Source organism: Macaca thibetana, chromosome 13 (genome assembly GCF_024542745.1).
Source record: "Macaca thibetana thibetana isolate TM-01 chromosome 13, ASM2454274v1, whole genome shotgun sequence".
Classification (NCBI taxonomy): Eukaryota; Metazoa; Chordata; class Mammalia; order Primates; family Cercopithecidae; genus Macaca; species Macaca thibetana.
The window spans coordinates 43,996,997-44,016,685 of record NC_065590.1 but is presented as its reverse complement, the minus strand read 5'-3'; the positions used below and the strand labels follow the sequence as shown (position 1 = coordinate 44,016,685).

The following is a 19,689-nucleotide window of genomic DNA, read 5'->3' as shown; positions in this document are numbered from 1 at the left end:
TTAGTGTTTTGCATTATCTTTCTCTTTTGTTTTTTAAATACATTGGCCCATATATGACTGTGCCTTAAATCCCTCGGCCAGTTTCCATTGCTGGTTGAGGGAAAAAGGAGACTTGAGAAAAGGAGCAGCCTGTTGATTACAAATAAAGATACTGTCTTAAGAAAGAGGCCTGTCCCACTAGCCTGGGCAGTACATGGGCTAGACTGTGCCAGAGAGGTGGTGATCACTGTGAAGATCAGCTCTGTGAAGACAGTGTCCTCTGAGCCAACCCTTAGAATGGACACACATTCAGATCAATAGCCTTTTCGAGTGTTAACACACCACAGAAAAAAACACATGAATAAGCAACATTAGTTGGTTTTGTTTTGCTTTCTTTTGTTTTAAAGTTCATTTCTCTTTTCCCATCCCTCCTACTTAGTAGCCATAAGATAGTTTTATAATAAATAAACTAAAATCTTTTCAAATAAATCTGCTGCTGAAACCATTCACCAGGAGAACAGAATACTGATAACCATAGCACATTGAAAGAAATATTAACAGCTTGGTTTGAGAGCAAAAAAAAAATAATATTCAATACATCCATTCTTCTGAGAATCCATAATTACTTTGGCCTGTTTTTTTACCCTTTTTTTCCTGAGGTGTTTTTCATAGCAGGAGTTTCACTCGACTGAGCTAAGTTGTAGGATCCCTCAAGCTAACAAACATCTTTTAGATACTTTTCCTATAGTTTTTTTATTCCAGATTATTTAATGCCCCCTCAAGAAAGATAAATTCATTTCTGCACACATTGGGGTGGGCTTTTAGAAAGTGGTATGTTCATTTTCTGCACAAGAAATGGATCTTCTCTCAGATTTTGTACATCTTGATTTATTCTTGGCTTAGAGTTTGAAGTGGGTGCTCTTCTAAAGGGATTTATGCATAGGTTCACTATTTTTGTAGTTATGGTTTATATGATAAGCTTTTTATATTTAAAATCAATATGTAATCCTGTGGAGGAGCTTATCCCCTAAAACCCCATTTGTAAATCTATTTTAGCTTTGTTACACAGCACAGCCACAGTCTTCCATAGATTGATTAGGTACAGCGGTAGAATCCTATCAAATGGCCTGTTCTGATGATGATGCAAACTCTTTCAGGATTGCTAGTTGACTGGAACTAAAGATAAGACTTGACTGCAATCCCCCAATGTGCTCTTTACAAAACTAGTGTTAATTTTCATCAAAGTGCCAGGCTTATTTATAGTGGCAAGGTTGAAGGTTTACTACAAGAACTTTAGGTCCTTTCTATTAAAGTGTTTATAGGTATTTCTCTTGCCTTTTTTCAAGGTAATTATCAACTTCAGCAAATAAACTGAATCAGGGAGTGAATAATTGGCCCTATATATAAAAAAGAGTTTTTTAAAGTAACAAAACAGCTCAGTGCAGATGGACATAAACAGAATCTCTTTATTTCAACACTTTGACTCAAATGCAGCATCAAAACTTAATCCTATTTGTTACGAGAGGATATGGCTTTTGTAGCAAAAGTACACTGGAATCTTTAAATTAATCAGAACCCACATTGTAGTTTGTCCAAGCCAAAATCAGTGCAGTTAGCTAGCTGTCACTGGTGTTATAGGTGAGTAATCAGTTCTTAAAATGCATAACAGGTAACACGTAAACTTACATGCAAGTTTTTAAAACATAACATTTCTAGCTGAAGCTATTTAAAACAGGATTTTTAAAAAATTTAGGCTTGAACATGAGAATGTGAATTTTGATCAATTTTAAATGTAATATTACATTTTTAAAAAAAGATAAAAATAGTTTACTTAATTTCTCAAATTAGCATTCAAATATATATGTATGTGTATGTAAACATATGCATGAGTTTGTGTACATATATTATATAATTTATTCCCATTATAAGAAAAACATGAAGTAAAAGTATAGTTTTGCTAATGTAAAATCTATTCACTGCACATTGCTATTTCCTATACAGTTGACTAATATTTTGTAGACAGATATTAATGTAGCACTGTAATGACAGATTTAATATTTTAAAATCCTATAAATTATGCTGGGATATTTTAAATTCTAATGTCATTTAAATTTGACTCTGAAATAATGAAAATTACCTAAATATTCTTAATTTTTAAGTGATTTCATTACAGTTATAGAAAATGTCATTACTGAGCTAGGGAAAAGTTAAGATATTTTAAATTACTCAATACTTAAACGGTTAAAATTTTCTTTAACGCCCTCTTTTATCCATTTTGTTAAAGTCCTAGTTTTTTCAATATTAATGAAATCTTGGTATTTTTAATTACTAATTAAAGCCTTAAAAGCAACTGGTCAAGTTCATAAAAGGAATAATTAAGAAAATTATATGTGTTGTTAAAATTTATGTTTTCTTGGTTTAATTTTTTTAATATAATTTTCAATTTAATTCTGTTTTTGAAAATTTCTTCAATTGTAAAGCTCTTCGCAAAATGTTTTGGAAGTAAATAAATCAAAGCTTATAATCAGAATGATTTCTTGAGGTTGGAAGTGAAAAAATTAATATTCATTAAACTAGTAATCTTAATATAAAATTTAGTTTCAATCTGTTACACATTTAGGTTTTTTCTGAAATAATATTTCTAGAATTATAGTTACCTGAAATTAGACTAGATGACATTTAAGATCTTTCCAACCTGGAGAGCCTATTAATTTACCTGCTGAATATGACTGATTTAAGAACAAGAACCAGATTAAAAAATTTTCCAGCATTCCTGTCCTCAGTTGCATTTAAATCCAAAGAAAAAAAAATTGTGATATATATGGCTGCTCTTCAGTTTTGCTGTTTATTATTTTTTAAATTATTATATTCAAAGAAACCCTTTCCAAATAGTTTCTGTATTCATCTCTATGCTATAGAATATTTCATTTTTAAAATAAAAATGTAATAGTGATCAGTTATTTAATGTTTTTGTGTGATGTTTTATATCAAATGTGGATAATTAACATATAGCATGTTTCATATAAATATGTATGTATGTGTTAGAGCTTATAATGAAAGAAATAGTGATAAATTGAATAAAACATTCTAGCTTTTTGCTGCTTTTCTAACCTTTATTGCATGATGATGCATCTAATTTTTAATTTGTAAATACAAGATAGAATTCCCTCTAGCACCATTTGCTTTCATAAAGCTGCTGAGCAGTTTGCTGTCTTGAATAAATTTTGCTTTGGAGGGGGTGGGGGGGATTTGAACCAGCACATTCTTGTGTGGTTTGTGAAGATTCACATGGTAACCAGCGGTGTGCATTGTTAGGTTTATCTGAATAAGCACCAGCCATGTGAGTTTTAACATGATTGCCCAGGGCAATGGAGAGAGAAGAGAGAAACCCGAAAGGATAGCACTTCTCTCTGTTTTTTGGAAAGTGCATTTGCTGGGGGAGGGGGCTACAGGAGTCAATGGCCATGGTTCTTTTTTTTTTTTTTTTTAAAAGCTGGTATCCTGTTTCCCTCTAGGTCCTCATTTGTTCTGCTATCTGCCTCATCATCTACTACTTCTTTTCATTGTTTACCTTCCTAATGAGGGAGGCGGGGTAGACTGGGGGTTGATTGACAGCTACAAGCCCTTACAGTCTGGCCAGAGAGCAGTTGGCTTTGGTTTCAAAAGTGTTTTAAATGTTCGATTTGGTCCTGTTTTTATTAAATGAAACTGCTGCTCATCTTAAGGAAATCATCAGACCAGCAAAGATTAGGAAATATATTATTGGGGTCTAAAACCTTCAAAAAAAACGCCCCCCATCCATGGAAAGAGCACTGCCCATCGGGTTTTCCAACCTTTAACATAGGGTTTCAAAAAGAAATATGTAATTTTTCCTTTGCAAAAGTGCTTTGATTTGAAACCACCCAGCAAACGTCTCCAAAAGAAAACTGGCTGTGATGCGATCGAGAGCTGCAGTGTAATATTGCAGAGCAAATTTATTTTTTACTTCAAAGAAAAATGCTAATTAGCCGATTCACTACTTTTAAAGTTATTGTGAAGCATATGGCGCCCAGTGTGAGATACATCCAACTGCTAAAATAGAGCGAAGAGGAAATTAGTGAAGAATGGGCTGTTTGGGGTGAGAGTGGGGGTGGGGGAAGAGGATAGGTTCTCAGGCAGATTCTCTAGCCTTTTCAGAATGATTTTATCGCCCATCACTGTTTCCCGCCTCCTCATTTACCCACTTCCCCCACTGCCAACCCCTGGGCCAGCCTCTTCTGGGCCTCTAGCTCCCCTCCCCCACTTTGGCTGGATTCAGGTGCGCACCTCAGGCTAGCCACCGGTTCACACCTGGTTCTAGGCAGGTTCCAACCCTGCCGCAGCCATCTCCATTCACAGGACATATTTAGGAAGTAGAGTTTTAGCGAGGAAGCCTTCACCACAACAGCCAAACTCCCCAGAAAACACTAGCTAGTGGCTCTATAATGTGGTTTGCTGAGAAATATAAGGAAACTGGAAACGGCGGGAAGGGGAGGGCGGGGGACCGGGTGTTAGGAGGCCCTGCCCGTGGGTAACTAGCCTCCCGTCTTCTGCAGACTGGCAGAAGACCGAGGCCCAGAAGCGACGCGAGCAGCTTCTGCTAGATGAGCTGGTGGCCCTGGTGAACAAGCGCGATGCGCTCGTCAGGGACCTGGATGCGCAGGAGAAGCAGTGAGTGGGCAATGGGGTCGGGTCGAGGCTGGGCCACCTGCCGAGGGGCTGAGAAGTGTGCGGAAAGTTCAATCCAGAGGTCGCGGAAGGGCCGGGGCAGCCTCCCGCTGGCCTGGTGCTCCCCATTCCCGCTGGGGATCCAAATACTGGGCGACGGGGGAGTGCTGCTCTGCCCTCCACGAAGAAAAATAATTTTGTTTCCTGTTTGTCCTGTTTGTCTGACATCCAGGGCCGAAGAAGAAGATGAGCATTTGGAGCGAACTCTGGAGCAAAACAAAGGCAAGATGGCCAAGAAAGAGGAGAAATGTGTTCTTCAGTAGCCATCAGATCAGAAAGAATCTCTCCCAACATTTTAGAGTCTTGGTTCCCAGACCAGAAAAAGTCAGACTCATTGTTGATTTAAAACTTTTAACATTTTGTTTGGCTGGATTGTACTACTTTACCTCTACTTTACCACCACCACCCTTTCCCTCCCTCCTTTCCAAATAATATACAGAACTCCAGAATAGCTTTGTTTAAGGATTTTTTGTGAGTTAACAATTTCCTTGAAATCCTGTGAAATAGATTTGCACAGACACCTTGTGAGTGATTGGTATTGGAGGTGTTCAAGAAACTGTTCAAAAAAGAACAAAAACACTTCCCTCATTATTTTATCTCATTTTTTGATGGGAGGAAAATTTGAAACATTATTCTTGTTGTTGGTAATAGCATAATGACAGTGGGAGGGGGGTACAAGGGGATAAGAAAAATGTCATGATTTTTTTCGAGTCCTGCCATTTGTAACACTTACTCTGTTACCTAAATTTCATAGTTAGATCATATCCAATCTACTTATTAAACTGTGTTCTATTTACCAGTGGAGTTTTTCTGCAGTGGTTGTGTTTCACTGTAAGGATAATGGAGTTCCTCTCCTCTGCTTTCCTCAGAGGATGGTCCTTTAACGTAGCCAGAAACAAGCCCTGTGGTTTGAAGGTGAGCTGTGAGGATGGAACTAATTGATATGCACCAGTTTACAAAGACAGTCTTATCATCCGAGAATACACCATCTTTTTCTCTGGATAATTATTTCTTACATCATGCTTGATTCCTACATTTTGTTGGGTCTCAACATTGGCTCACAAATGCTGTTAATATTTATTCTGTATTCATAAAAAGTCTGTCTTGCCACTACAAGTAAATCCCCCATTTAATATTTTCTTCTTTAGCATAGCACTGTCATTTTTGTGAAAATGGTTATGTTTATTTATTACAATACTGAGTCATATATAAATTTTCAATAAAAGCAGAAACTTTCTTACCTTAAACATGGCTGCTACTTTCTTGCAATGAAAACTTGACATTGGTTTGAATGGAAGTTTGTCTATCCATAAGACTTTTCATGTGGAAAATGGTCCTCTGGAACTTAGGGCAGGATACTGGGCTGCATTTGAAGCTGAGTAAGTTTACACCATCCCAGAGGGGGCCCTGCTGACACACGAATGCGAATTGAAAAGTAATTAGTCATATTCTTAAGCAGTATAAACTATCATGTCTTTTGTAAAGTGTCATGTCTGCTAAAGATTTGAGGATATTTGTGATTCCACACCAATGAAAAAATATTAATATCTTGAATTTTCCACGTCATTACTTTGAATTGTTAGAGTTTTGAAGTCGTATTAGGGAGAGTCGTGTCTTCTGATAACCGGCAAGTCTGTAGGTACTGAAGTGAAAGGAAGAGGGTTATTGTTGGGGGGCGGGGAGAATGTGTGCAGGTATGTGTGTATGAAATGAGTGAAAGAGAAGTTTTAACAAGAAGTTCTAGGCTACAGGGAAAAAAAACACACACACACACACACAAAAAAACGATTCTGTGGTACTTTCCTTCACTCCCCCACAGGGGTGTCCAAACAAAGAAAGCTTGTTCAACAAGTCCAGAAACTTAGAGAAAACAGTCCACTAGCATTTATACTTTACCGTAGATCATATGTGTGTACACACAAACAAATTTCGTTCCAAATATGCAGCCACCTCCAATTGCCAGTCTTTCAAAATGATAAAAACTTGCTACGGTAGAATTGCTTCATGATAAGGATTTCTTTTAAGTTATTGAAAAGTTATTTTAAGTAAAGGAAGTCGGTATTTGCCCTCTGTATTCGAGCAGGAGAGCAGAGAGAGCTGCTGCTCTCTGGGGAACGCTCTCAGAATCCCGTTCTAACCCCGGGAAAACTCAGCAGACAGAAATCGCCCGCCCCAAGCAGCCTGGGGCCTGGGCGGCCAGCAGCACCCACCCAGTTTACGCTTGATTCGAGGAACCTTCTCTCCCGAGGGGCCTCGCCGAAAAGCAGCTCCTTTGCCCCCAAAGCCGCTCCCAATAGGCCAACTGACAACCCTTCCCTGGCCCCAGATTTGCTAGGATGGTCTGGGACCGCCGGGCGGCCCCTCTACCTGCCTCTCCAGCTTTAGCCCCAAGCCTCCCGGGGTTTCCATTTGGGCTGCTCCGTGGCGCCCGAACGCCCCTCAGCGGCGGTGGAGCGTGGACTCCGGCGCCTGGCGGGGTCGGGCCCGTGGCAAGGGCGCTGCATCCGGACATCGCTGCGTGGTGCCCAGACGCTGGCTCCCGAGAGCGGGCACGAGCCCAGCACGCCAGAGGACCTGGAAAGCCCGCGCTGCGGGAAAAGAGGCTATCGGTCCGAGGGTCGCAGAGGAGCAGGGGCGTTGGCGGCAGGCTTGCTTGGGCACAGTCTGCGGGCCGATGCAGAACTTCCGCCCCTGGCCAGATCCCTCGGCCTCAGATCCAAAGCCCTCCCCCTGTCCCAAGTGTCCTCCAGAGCCCGGCCCGGCCTGGAGGTCACCTGGATGCTGGATCCGCGTTTCCAGACCCAGCTCCCTCGCTCCTTCCCGGCCCGGGGGCCTTAAGCTGGACGGCTTCACCTCCTCCAGTGGTGTCCCCACTTCCCCTTCCCGCACCGCGGCCGATGCTGGAACGGTCATGGCTTCTGGCCCAGCGTCTCCCACCTGGACATTTGCCTAGCGACGGCCACCTCAATCCTCTGCGCCGCTTTCAAGAAACTTTCATCCCAGTCTCTCTCCCTCTCCACTCTCCTCCCTCTCCCCCTCTCCTCTCTCTTTCTTTTCTTAATCCTGGGGTTTTATGGGCTGAGCGTTAAGAAAATTCGCCTGCAATTTGGGATTAGATAAATACTCTCATTAGGAAAAAAAAAAAAAAAATCCGTGCTACTTGATACCTCCCAACTTCCCCGAGAATGGTGGCAGCATCTGGAACCGAGAGCGCCGGACTCCCGCGAGGCGTGCCCCGGGGACCGCGCGGGCACATTCCAGCGCGCACTGCCGTCCCACCTCGCCGCGCGGGACCAGGTCAGGTGCTGAGGCTGCAGGCGAAACAGGGCCTGGTGGAGGGAGGAATGCGTAAGGTGGAGGAATGGGGAAGGGCACCCGCCCCCGCACTGGAGGGCCAACCCCCGCACACAGCGGACTGGCCCGAACTGGGGCAGCGCCGGGCTATGGACGCAGACGCCGACGATGCGCACCCCGGGACGTCCGCATGTTCTTTTCCCCAAAACTAGTGCGCTCTAGCCTGCGCCTTTCCTCGGAACCTAAGGCGAGGGTATATTTCGTTGCTTTCTTTAAACCTCAGCACGATCACAGTGGCTCCGAGCCGCGGGTGGCTGACCGCGGGCCTCGTGGGCTACTCCTGGTAGGGGCCTGCGCGAGCCTAAGGTGTGTGCCCGCCTGGGTTAGCGCTGCGCTCTGCGCTGTTTCTTTTCCTCTTAAAGCTTCTTTCTCACTCACTCTCTCCCTCCTTCTCTCTCTAATTTTTTCCCATTTCTCTCGTTCTTTATTCAGCTTTCTCTCCCTTTTGTGAATGGGCCGCGGTGTCTTTGTTCTGGAGAGAAGCGCCCGTGTCGCTGACTTTTGTGAACCAGAGAAGGATCTTGTAAAACCTCCTTTTCTCCTTCGTACGCCCCAACTCCCACCCCTCCTCCCCTGCCCCTTTGATTAGATGTTCCCTCATCGTCCAAAAAAAAAAATGTAATTTCGTTGGTCTGGCGGCCACTTTCTTTGAACATTAGCTCGCTTTCAGCTCCAACTTCAATTAGAAGGAGTTGATTTTGAGAGATCAACAAAAGAACCGACCAAAGCCTTATTAAAGGTCCTAAGAAGATCTCCCGGGTCCTTTGAGAAGCAGTTAAGGAAACAGTGTGCCCTCCATCATATTCTGTTACCGTATTTTATTCGGACTCCAAAGGAAAGTGTCGCTTGGGGGAGGGGGAAGCACTTTGATGAGCGGCGGCCGCGGCCCCTTTTCACTCAGCGGGCTCCCCCTTCCTTCTCCTCCTCCTCACCCAGCGCCCTGTCTGCTCTCCGCGCCCGACCCCGCAGCCTGGGCAGCACGGGTGCTCCCCACTGCGATGCGCCTGGAGGCTCCTTGACTCGCCCTCACACTTACTCCTGTGCAAACTTTTTACCCCGCCTGTCGGGGTGGGGGAGTGGGGGAGATTAGAAACAAGGGGTAGAAATTCCTCGAAAGGGAATAAAGTGCCTAATTTTCAGAAGGAGGTGCCATTTAAAAGATTCTCCTAGCTCAGAGTTGGAACGAAAACTCTTTTTTGCACTTTTAAAAGTCCACCCAGGCAGACGTGTTTGGGAAGTTTGTTCCACTGGGAAATGGGCTTCGCCCGTACGAACAATCCGGGGAAATCGCCTCAAGGAGGCTCCTTACGCAGCATGTGGAAAAAAGTTGAGGGCAGGGGTCTGTGGCCACATTTTCCATCAAAAAGTCCCTGTTAGAGGCAGACTAGGAAAGAGAGAAAGAATGAAAAAGAAACTTTCCTATCAAAATGTTTGAATTAAGAAGTAGGGTGTACATGTGAGGGCAAGAGGACGCTGGGCTCCAACGTTTCAGAAGAAGCGCTTAAGGCTTGCAAACACCATTGGTGGGGACCGGGAACCCCGGGAGATGCCGATGAGCAGGTAAGTGGCTGTGCCCTCCCAGTGGGTGCTCTTCCCAGGCGCGAGAGTCCCGAGGCGCCGAGGAGAGATCTGCACGCCCGGAGCTGCTCCCGCGCTCTGCAAAGTAGCCTGCGCCGGCAAGAGCCGCCCACGGCGTCGGTCTCAGGTGGCGGTGCAGAGGAAGAAAACGCTGGGGCCCGCGGCGCCAGGAGAGGGGCCGAGGCCCGGGATCCTCCAGCCCGCCGCCCCCGGGTCCTGGCGCCCACACCCGGGCGGCTGAGCCCGGTGGCGCGCAGGAGAGCGAAGGAACCGGTTCTCCAGCACCTCTCCTCGTCTCTGCCACTCCCTCCGGAGCGCCTAGAGCGCGAGAGAAGGGCGGGGGCGCCCAGGGAAGGCCTGGAGACCCGCGGCCCCCTCCGCGGCCAGGACTCGGGCTCTCCGCTCGCCTTCCTCGCCTAGCTCTGAGCCGCTTTTGCCAGCCGAGTCCCGGAGTTAGCGCGCGACCGGGGCGGGGCGGGCGGGAGGGGAGGGCGGGGTGTGGGGGGCGGGGGAGGGCGGGGGCGCGCGGAGGTAACCCCCGGCTCGCGCTGCCATTGCCCGGCTCCCTGTCACTCAGCCCGCGCGGGGCCCCCGATTGGCGGCCTAGCCCCGTTACGCACTCGCCTCGCGTTCACATACCCGGGGAGGGCAGTAGAAAGGTGATCAATCTTCATCAGGCTACATTTCCAATCACCTAAACAACCGAGCAAGACAAGCCACTCCGACAAGGTAAATCGCTTGATTTATTTAGTTTGCAAAGTGACTCTGCAGGACTTCCCAGTCCCCACTGCCTCCACGTTGCACCGGGAGTGCCGCGGTAACGCCGAGCCACCTCCCAACTCTGCCCTCGAATTCCCCCCCTTGCGGCCCCTCGGCGCGATTCCGGGCGAGGCAATGTCCTGCCTGAGAACGTGTGGGGCTTAGCAAACAAAGTGTCTGTGCAATAAAGTGAAACCCAGAGGGACACGCACAAAGCCACTGAAAAAAAAAAGATAGAGGTGGGAGGAAGGAAGTTGGGAAAAGAAAGAAACCCGGGGTCCTAGACCAGCCGCCGGGGTAATTCCTGTGCCGCTCTGTTTTGCAGGTTGGCTGCCCGGCGGGTCTCTGTGAGAGATCCAGGTAGATGGTGAACGTCCCCGGCAGCTGAGGGCAGGTAAGGAGAAAGCCGCGGGACCATCCCGGACTCCGGGAGCGCGTTGGTTACCCTTACCTCCCCCTCCTCAAATGGATCCCCACTTCCCCGGTCACCAGCAGGTGGGCGGGGCTGGGGGAGAGGCCTAGCTCCCCTCTTGGTGAGCCGAGGACCCCGGGGCGCTGTCGCGGCCCGCCGCTCCCTCCCCCGCCTCCTCCGAAGTAACCAAGCTGAAGTGCTAAGTTTGGAGAAAGTCTTTGAAAACTCACGCTGCAGCTTCGCAAAGCCGTCGCAGCTTTGAGTCCCATTTTCCTTCGGCCCTAGAGCCCTGGCTGCTTCTCTTCTCGTCCCCTTCCTACAAGCTGGACTCCCTCAGCCCAGGTCTTGGATCCCAGAAGACCGGGGTGGGAACGGGGCAGGGGGGAGCTTCTTTAGCTCTAACTTCTCTCCCTGAACGTCCTAGCCCGAGTCCCTGGCCTGCTTCACAGCGATCCCGCTAAGCGGGGTGTAGCAATGGCCCCCCAGAGCCCCAGGCCCAGTTTCCAGCGCCCCTCCCTGACCCCTGAGAGTGCCGCCCCGGGTTCCTGGCAGCGGCGGGGGCGAGGCTTCCACCTCCCAGCTCGGGTCTGCGTGGGCTATGCCGCTGAGGCCTACTTCTCTGTTCTCGACCGTGTCCTGGGGCCGCGGGTTCAGCTACAAGGATGACAGCACGGGACTTGCTGCCCTCCGGCTTTGCAAATCCCCGAGACCCTTTGAGGTGCTAGGTCAGTCACCCTTCACCCCCTGCTGGGACCCTGTGGTCCTCAGCACAGACTGGACAGAGAAGGCCGGGTGCGCGCTGGCAACGAAAGACGCTGGCCGCAGCTGAGACGCTCCCGACCTCAGGCCGCGTCTTGGGGTCGCCCCCCTCTACAGTGGCCTCTTCGGCGTCCCCTGGCCCTCTGCGAGGCCTGGGCCGGTTACTGCGGTTGAGGTGTGGTGGGATTTCGCGTCAGCGATCTTTCAGTGGCTGGGCACAGAGAGGTCAGCTGGAATGGTGATTGCGGGCTCTGGGGCAGGGGCGCAGCCCTGGAGACCTTTGAAGGAACCAAGTGTCCTAAGTGGACAAGAGGTTGAGGTGCGGTTAGCCCTCCACATTGCCTCACCTTGGCCCTTTGTAGTCTCTACCTTTTCAAAAACACGTGAAACAAAATGAAACAACCCCTCATGCTCCGGGAGGCCTGCCGTCCGGGCACCAAGTGAACGTTTGCTTGTGCAACATGAAGCTGGCTTCTGCCGGATTCAGAATTTTGCCTGGACTTGGGAGCTTGCACACTCCGCGGTTCTTGCTCTGACCTCCCCAGCCTGGCCTGGCTTTGACTTCTCCTTACTCCTATGGACTCCCTACCAGTGTCTTTGGCTCATTCCAACGCTGGAGCCAGACGACCCAGAAAACTTTACTTTTCAAAGCAACTGTGGTTTCTGGGCTAAGGCCTTGTGGATTCCAGTTGACCACCCTGCGCAGTTCTGTAACCTGCCTTCCCTGTCTATCCCGGGGCAAGACTTGGCAGCCAAGTGGCTCCGATTGATGGTTTCCGTGTGTCTCGTGTCTTCATAGGCCAGGCCCCCAGACGCATCAGACCCTGAAGGACTGCGGTGGGAGCCCTGCACCGCTTCTGGCCCCAGGTCCCCTGGATCCGTCGGGGCGCCTCCACCCAGCTGTTAGCATGATGTCTTACCTCAAACAACCCCCATACGGCATGAACGGGCTGGGCCTGGCTGGGCCCGCCATGGACCTCCTGCACCCATCCGTGGGCTATCCGGGTGAGCACCAGCCCTCCCGACCCTGCTTCAGCCTCTCCAATGTTGGGGCCCCCCAGACTGTTGGGTTTGAGTGCAAGCTTTGTTGCCGAGCAGGCCCAGGGAGTCAGCTATTGCAATACAGGGCCCACTGCCTGTTTACAATACAGGGCCCACTGCTGGCGCACGGGGCAGAGTCGTGGGCATGTGAGGTGGCCAGGGCTGAGAAAACGCGCAATGTGCGCCTTCCTGGCCGGGTCACCGGCAACCTTTCTCCTGTTGTGGTCCCACCACCAGCGCAGAGCTCATTTACCTGCGGATTCGCTACCCAGGGGCGGCTAGTGTTTTTCCTTTTCCCCCAACGTGGAATGAGTAATCTGGACACTCGTTAGGCCCTGACAGAAAGAGCCAAACTTTCCTTATGCGAAGCGGCAGGCTGGACTGAAGGAGTATTCTTCCTTCCTAATTAAATTGTCCTCTAAATTGATGTCCTGCATCCATTTTTGCACTGCTGTAGAGGACGACCTGAGCCAAACCCGGGGTTCTTTAGCTCCGGCTCCTTTACCCCATTTATTTTCTCCGAAAGTGTTTTTCAGGTCGTGTTTCTGCCTACCTCTTCCCCACTCCCTGTCCCCTAGCCACAGAGAGAGAGAGAGAGAGAGAGAGATTGTGTGTGTGTGTGTGTGTGTGTGTGTGTGTGTGTGCGCGCGCGCGCGCGCGCGCAGGGGAGGGGGAATGTGGAAGAAGGGAGATTGTAGACTTCTCTTACTTTTTTTTAACCTCTGAGAGGCATAGAGAGGGGCAGCCCTTGAATCTTGGAGACACTGGCTTCTAGTCGCACATCTGCACTTTCTCCCACCTGTGGCCTCTCAGGCTCGGCCGCCGGAGGGAGTGTCTTTTATTCCCAGTTCGGCTTTCTCTTGCGAAGGCCGAGCTCTGGGCCTGCCAGGGGCCTGCCCGAGTGCTCTATCGCAGGTCCGCGTGGCCACCAATGACCCGCGGCGCCCCCGCGTGTCCCCGCAGCCACTCCACGGAAGCAGCGGCGGGAGCGCACCACCTTCACGCGTTCACAGCTGGACGTGCTCGAGGCGCTCTTCGCCAAGACTCGCTACCCTGACATCTTCATGCGGGAGGAGGTGGCGCTCAAGATCAACCTGCCGGAATCCAGAGTCCAGGTGCGCACTCCCCGGGCTCCAGGGTCTGGATAGGGGAGCTGAGACTGCTCGGGGAAGGTCTGGGAAGGCTCTTGAGGAGTTCTTGAAGAGACCGTCCTCTGGGGATGGGCTTACAGACTGGGCAGCCCCTCTCGGACTCCCCCTAGCGCTGGACCCCAGCCAGGAAAGGGGGCAAAAGTTAAAGGAAATGGCTTAGAGCCCTGAATTCCGCCCTTAGCCCTAGAGCGCCTTTCGTATCGGTATCGAAAGTACTTTTCAGAATTGCGGGAGGACTAGGGAGGCTCCCGAATGTAAAGCGCCCTGCAGGCCTGACACTTGCCCCTGCTTCTTTGCCTGCCTCAGGACTTGGCAGTTTCCCTCAGAGGCCTGAATTCTGCCTCTGCCCTTGTCTTCCACCCCGGGAATCCTAGAAATGGAAGAGCGGAGATTGGCCGGAGCCTGGTGCTCTGCCTGTGTCTCATTAGACGCTTCCTCTGCTTACAGAGGATGTCAAGTGCAAAATCCTGCTGCCGGCTTTCTTATTTCTGTTTTTGAGATGAAAGGGTTCCGATGATAATGTTCGGATTCTAACTCAGAACTCTCCTCAAGAGCCATTTGTTTCGCCTCCTTTACTGGAAGGCTTGAGAAAGGGGACCAGGAATGCAGTGCCATGTGCTGGGGCTTTCCCAGAAGAGTAACCATTCCATGTGGTTCCCCACCTGGAGCCAAAAGTCCAACGAAATCTCACCCAGGCTTCCTTCCCGAGTCCCTCAAGTTAGCCTCTGGCCTTGCTCCTACCCCCACCCAAATACTCGCCCTGCCCAGTTCTGGCCTCCGGGAGCTGCTCAGTGAAACGGCTCTGGCCCTGGACTTGGTGACTGCTCCACACTCTTCGGCCCTGTACCTCTCCGCTGTTGCCTGAGCTCTGTTAGTAGAAAACTGGGCCTCCAAACACACAGGGGGCCTCCAAACACACAGGGAAGCAGCCAACAGCAGCAATTTAGAGATGGCAGAACTTCTGGCTCGACAGACTGAAATATTCCGCCCTAGGGCAGAGTTGCGGTAGAGGTGGGGAGGTGCGCATCCCTGCTCTGGAGCCAGCTGAGGAGGGACTTTGAGCAGAAGGATGGGGGAGGGTGGAGGAGCTGGGAACCGAGGTAGGGGGCAGGGTCTGGCCAGGCCAGAGACAGGAAGGGGCGGAGGCCTCGGTGGGAAAGGGTTCCGATATTCTGGGCGGGGAGTTGGGTTCAAGGGGCGGGGGAGCAACAAGCTCCCCTAGTTTCCCTTGACCCACTCTCCCCCCATCCGGCCCACGGCAGGTCTGGTTCAAGAACCGCCGCGCCAAATGCCGCCAGCAGCAGCAGAGCGGGAGCGGAACCAAGAGCCGCCCAGCCAAGAAGAAGTCCTCTCCAGTACGGGAGAGCTCGGGCTCCGAAAGCAGTGGCCAATTCACGCCGCCAGCTGTGTCCAGCTCTGCCTCGTCCTCTAGCTCAGCGTCCAGCTCTTCCGCCAACCCAGCGGCTGCCGCGGCTGCGGGACTAGGTGGGAACCCGGTGGCCGCCGCGTCGTCACTGAGTACACCGGCTGCTTCATCTATCTGGAGCCCGGCCTCCATCTCGCCAGGCTCAGCGCCCGCGTCCGTGTCAGTGCCGGAGCCACTGGCCGCGCCTAGCAACGCCTCGTGTATGCAGCGCTCGGTAGCTGCAGGCGCCGCCACCGCAGCAGCCTCTTACCCCATGTCTTACGGCCAGGGCGGCAGCTACGGCCAAGGCTACCCTACGCCCTCCTCTTCCTACTTTGGCGGCGTGGACTGCGGCTCATACCTAGCACCCATGCACTCACATCACCACCCGCACCAGCTCAGCCCCATGGCACCCTCCTCCATGGCGGGCCACCATCACCATCACCCACATGCGCACCACCCGTTGAGCCAATCCTCAGGCCACCATCACCACCATCACCACCACCACCACCAAGGCTACGGTGGCTCCGGGCTTGCCTTCAACTCTGCCGACTGCTTGGATTACAAGGAGCCTGGCGCCGCTGCTGCTTCCTCTGCCTGGAAACTCAACTTCAACTCTCCCGACTGTCTGGACTATAAGGACCAAGCCTCATGGCGGTTCCAGGTCTTGTGAGCCCAGGAATGAGAGAGGAGAAGAAACGCAACTACCTGCGCCCTCCGTGGTCCCCATCCTGTTGCTGCTGCTGCACCGCCCGCCTTTGCCTCGACTTCTCCAAAACTGAATTTTCACCCCCCAAAAGATGTCCATTGCCTGCACTGCCGCCCCCATTTTTGTGCCACTTGCTTGGGGGGATGTGCAAACCCGCCCTACCCCTTGGATGGGGGGACCGGTGCTTCGGCTTGGCCTACACATTCTATACAGGAGAGATGTATTCTCTCCCCCCTTCAGCCCCTACTAAACTCCTAAGTCTCCCCTTCCAACCTTTCTGGACAGCTATTAAGCACTTGCAGCCTTCGGAGGCTCTTCGCTCTGATCCGCTGTTTGAGCCCAACACTAATTTATTCTTTCTGGACACTGGAGTCACTAACTGGCGTGTTTCTGCCCATTGGAGCACCCACACACTACTCCAAATCAAAACCACTAAGAGTTCCTCCCGCGCAGACTGCCGCCCCTTCAGCTGCCCTCGATTTTGCTCCACGCCTGCGGGCCAGAGCCTCTCGGCGTTTCTTCCGCCCCAGCTGAGCGCGCTGGGGAGCGCCAGGGCTAGGCCCGCCGGAGGAGCGCGCCCCCAGCCTTCCGCGCACAGAGCCGCATCCCGCCCCGCCCTGCGCTGGACTGGTTCAAGCTTCCGCCTCGGCGGGAATGCTGTACATAGTCAGGTCCGTTCCAGGGACCACTTAAACTTTTTAGTTGCTGTTGGTTGGTTGAACTGAACATATCTTGTCTTAGCACCCAGGAAACAGAACTTTAAGAGATATACAGCACATATATATATACATATATATATACACATATATAAAAAACAAAAGCAAAAAATATTTTCCCTCTGTCCATTCCCCTTCAGCTCTTCCTCAATCAATGGCGCTTTTTCTTTTTCAGTTGTTGCAAAGCTGCCCTGCCCTCTTCACATCTTCTCCCTCTGTGTATTTATTGAAGAGAACCGCTTGGTTTTAGGAAGCTGGGCACGGGGTATCAGAAGTGTGGAGGAAACAGACAAGTTAGGGTACAGAGGTGGGGGCTGGGCAGGGGCGCAGGGCTGAACCCCTCATCCGGTCTAAGCACAGGGGCGCAATTCCAGTTTACAAACCTAAAACAAGAAAACCAAAACCAGGGAACAAAAAACAAAACAAAACAAAATCCGTAAAAGTACAGCATTAGGGAAAAACAGACAAACCCAGGCCCCAAAACCAGTTCCAACTCCTCTGTCGGCTTCTCTCTTTCAACACCCTTGTTTTGTCTAGTGAGTTTTTAGTGCACCTTCATTCTCCGAAATCTGCGGAAAGCCCGCGCGCCTGTGTATCAATTTTGGCTTTGGCCGCTTCGTCCAGTAGGTGGGAAAGTAATTTGTAAATTTGATTTGTCTGATGTGAAGATCACAAATTACTTGTTGAAATGTAAGGCAGTCCCCCTCCTCCTCTTTATCTACATTAATTCCCGAAAATAAATGCAAATTAATGAACGGCTCGTCAGTGTTGCTCTTCTGATTCCAGCCTCAGGTCTTGGTCTCCGGGGGCTAAAAGCGAGGGAAACTCCGTGTTAATAACCCGCGTGTTAATGACCTGCGTGAAGCTGGAGGCCAAAGGATGAGGCGGGAGGACCTGGCAAGAGGAGCCCCCAGAAACTTTCGCTTAGGGAGTGTCTCCCCCACCCCCACCACGCCCCTCCGCGTCAGCCTGGCCTCTTCCCCTAGGCGTTTTGACCCCGCATCCCCCCTCGCCATCCAGGACAGAGACAGGTGTCAGGACTCAATTCCCGAAGCAATTCCTTTCTCTTCAGAGGCAGGAGCCTGGCACTGATTTCTTCACCCTAATTGCCTGCACCAGAAAGAAGAGGGGGAGGGGAAGAGGGTCGGGAGGCGGGAAAGGATAGCTCTGTAATGCTCTCAGAGCTGAGCCAAAAAGGAAAAGAAAGCAAAACGACAAAAAACCGATCCGTGTCCTGCATGTTGGCAGCAGACAACCTTCCTTGCTGCTGAGCTGTCCCGGGTGGCTTCACCGCGGCTGGGGAATCAGAGTCATTCCTTCCACGTGCTAAGATGTCCCTCTAAGCCCTCAGCTCCTACCAGAAGTAGCCAAATTACCTTTCTTCGTATCGTAAAGTTCTTTTAAAACATACAAACTCATAACCTGGAAAAGTCGACAAGGACGCGTTTCACTTTGGCAGGGGAAGAAGACGCCTGACTTGCATCTGGGGGTCAGGAAGGACAGTTCCATCTCCCTCTGAGGGAAGACGGGGGTGGGGGGAAATCCTCCCCCAGAAAATGCAGAGCCTGGAACTGTCCAGACTCTGTTTGGCCTGAAACCTCCTGGGTGTAAGGCCATGAATCTGCTCAACTTGCCCACGGGCGGGAAGGAAACAAGGAAACAACGAAAAGTTTCCTGCGAAGTGACCAACATCCCCTATTTTTTAAAAATTCCGTGTGAGACCTGAGAACACACCGTGGGGCGGGGTTCGGAGAATGACCCCTCCCGCGCCCCGCGCCCAGCGGGGTCGCAGGGCTGCGAGCCCGGCTGTAGGAAAGCTTTTTCGGCCGCGTCCTCCCTCCGGATTCGGTAGGCCATGCTCGGGCGCGCCCTTCCCACGCCAACAAACCATCTTCCCCGACTCAGCAGAGGCCCACAGGGGGCGCAGCCGCGGCCCCTCCGCCCTTGGCCCAGCGGCGCCGCCCTGGCGCGCCGGGCCTGAAGGCAGGGCCGGCCCGCGCCCGCGCAGGTCTCCCTTAGGCGGCGCCTTGGGTGAAATGAGGGGCCAAGCGTGACCTGCTGGGGTGCCCCGTGGCACCTCTGGTGCGGACCCCGCATGTGCCGGGGAGAGTTGGCGGGCGGCCAGGACGAGGAGGCTTCCAGCTTGCGCCGCACTGGCCTGGGCACCCGGGCTTCAGGGCCTTTTGGGCGCTCCCCTCAAGTGACCCTGCCTGTAGCGGCCCCAGGGCCGCTTTGGCTCAAGCAGCAGCTGCCAATGCCGCTCGAGGCCCGCGGCTCCCTGAGGCGAGCTCTGTGGGGCCCAGCAGTCATCTTGGCTGCTAAATGGAACGAAACCAGGAGACCCGGCTTTGCACTCGTTTGGACAACTGTGTGGCCTCCGGAGCAAGGTGCCCAAATCTTTGGGCCTCAGTTTCGTCGCAGTTGTTATTTGACTCCACTCGGCCTGGGACGTGTCGGAGCTTCACACTTTAGGTCGTGGCTGCGGGCGGGAAGGGCAGATGCGACCCCGTGGGCCGGCCCCTCGGGGGTGTCTAGAAGCTTCGGCACCTGGATACTAAGGCGGGAGGGGGCTGGCGGCCAGGCACACCGAGGCCCGGCCGGAGTTCCCGCCGGGGGAACGAGGCTTCGAAAAGAGGCACGTGCTTCTCCCAGGGCCTCCCGGCAGGTGCTGAAACCCCACGGCGCTGAGTGGAAACCGGAAGTGAGAAGGTGCCCTGGGCCTGCCGGGCCGCGGCGCCACCTCAGGCTGCCGGGACGCTGGAGCGTGAGGGATTGGGGTGAGTGCGCCGCCGGGCCGGGGGCGGCGGGGGACGGCGGGAGGTGGCCAGGCCTGGCAGGGTGAGGGCGCTGGCGTTGGCCGAGAGTCCCTGGGCAGCGGCGGCGGGAACGCGGAAGGTCCCCCCCCAACCCCACCCTCGGCCGGCCACCTGTTGACAGGCAGGTTCTCTGAGAACCGACTTCAGCTCGCCCTTCTGTCCAGGAAGTTTGTTCGGTTTGGGTTTGGGTGTTCCTGACTCAATTGGAGCGACTAGAATTGAAGCAACTTAACGAGATTTAGCAACCTGCGAAAATTTAGCAAC

At 51.7% G+C, this 19,689-nt stretch overlaps 2 protein-coding genes and 1 long non-coding RNA gene across 14 annotated transcripts in view; 2 read left to right on the top strand and 1 right to left on the bottom strand.

The window, feature by feature from the left end:
• Positions 1–5,972, top strand: part of EHBP1 (EH domain binding protein 1) — a 363,387-nt gene extending 357,415 nt beyond the window's left edge. For all 12 annotated transcript variants that reach the window (XM_050753431.1, XM_050753426.1, XM_050753429.1 and 9 more), the window contains 2 exons: positions 4,554–4,668; positions 4,898–5,972. In XM_050753431.1, coding sequence (XP_050609388.1) covers positions 4,554–4,668; positions 4,898–4,988 — 206 coding nt within the window. In that variant the 3' untranslated portion in view covers positions 4,989–5,972. The remainder of the gene's footprint in view (positions 1–4,553; positions 4,669–4,897) is intronic.
• LOC126933622 (uncharacterized) overlaps positions 1–8,043 on the bottom strand; it is a 67,942-nt gene extending 59,899 nt beyond the window's left edge. Inside the window, exons 1-2 of the long non-coding RNA XR_007718683.1 lie at positions 7,893–8,043; positions 5,967–6,135 (exon numbers count right to left, since the gene is read on the bottom strand). This is a non-coding gene — a long non-coding RNA (uncharacterized LOC126933622). The remainder of the gene's footprint in view (positions 1–5,966; positions 6,136–7,892) is intronic.
• A 2,247-nt stretch (positions 8,044–10,290) lies between these two features.
• On the top strand, positions 10,291–17,364 carry OTX1 (orthodenticle homeobox 1). Its single transcript, XM_050753545.1, has 5 exons — positions 10,291–10,386; positions 10,742–10,810; positions 12,387–12,592; positions 13,592–13,743; positions 15,042–17,364. The coding sequence occupies exons 3-5, from the start codon at positions 12,496–12,498 to the stop codon at positions 15,855–15,857; spliced, it is 1,065 nt and encodes a 354-aa protein (XP_050609502.1). The 5' UTR covers positions 10,291–10,386; positions 10,742–10,810; positions 12,387–12,495; the 3' UTR covers positions 15,858–17,364.
• Positions 17,365–19,689: the final 2,325 nt, after the last annotated feature.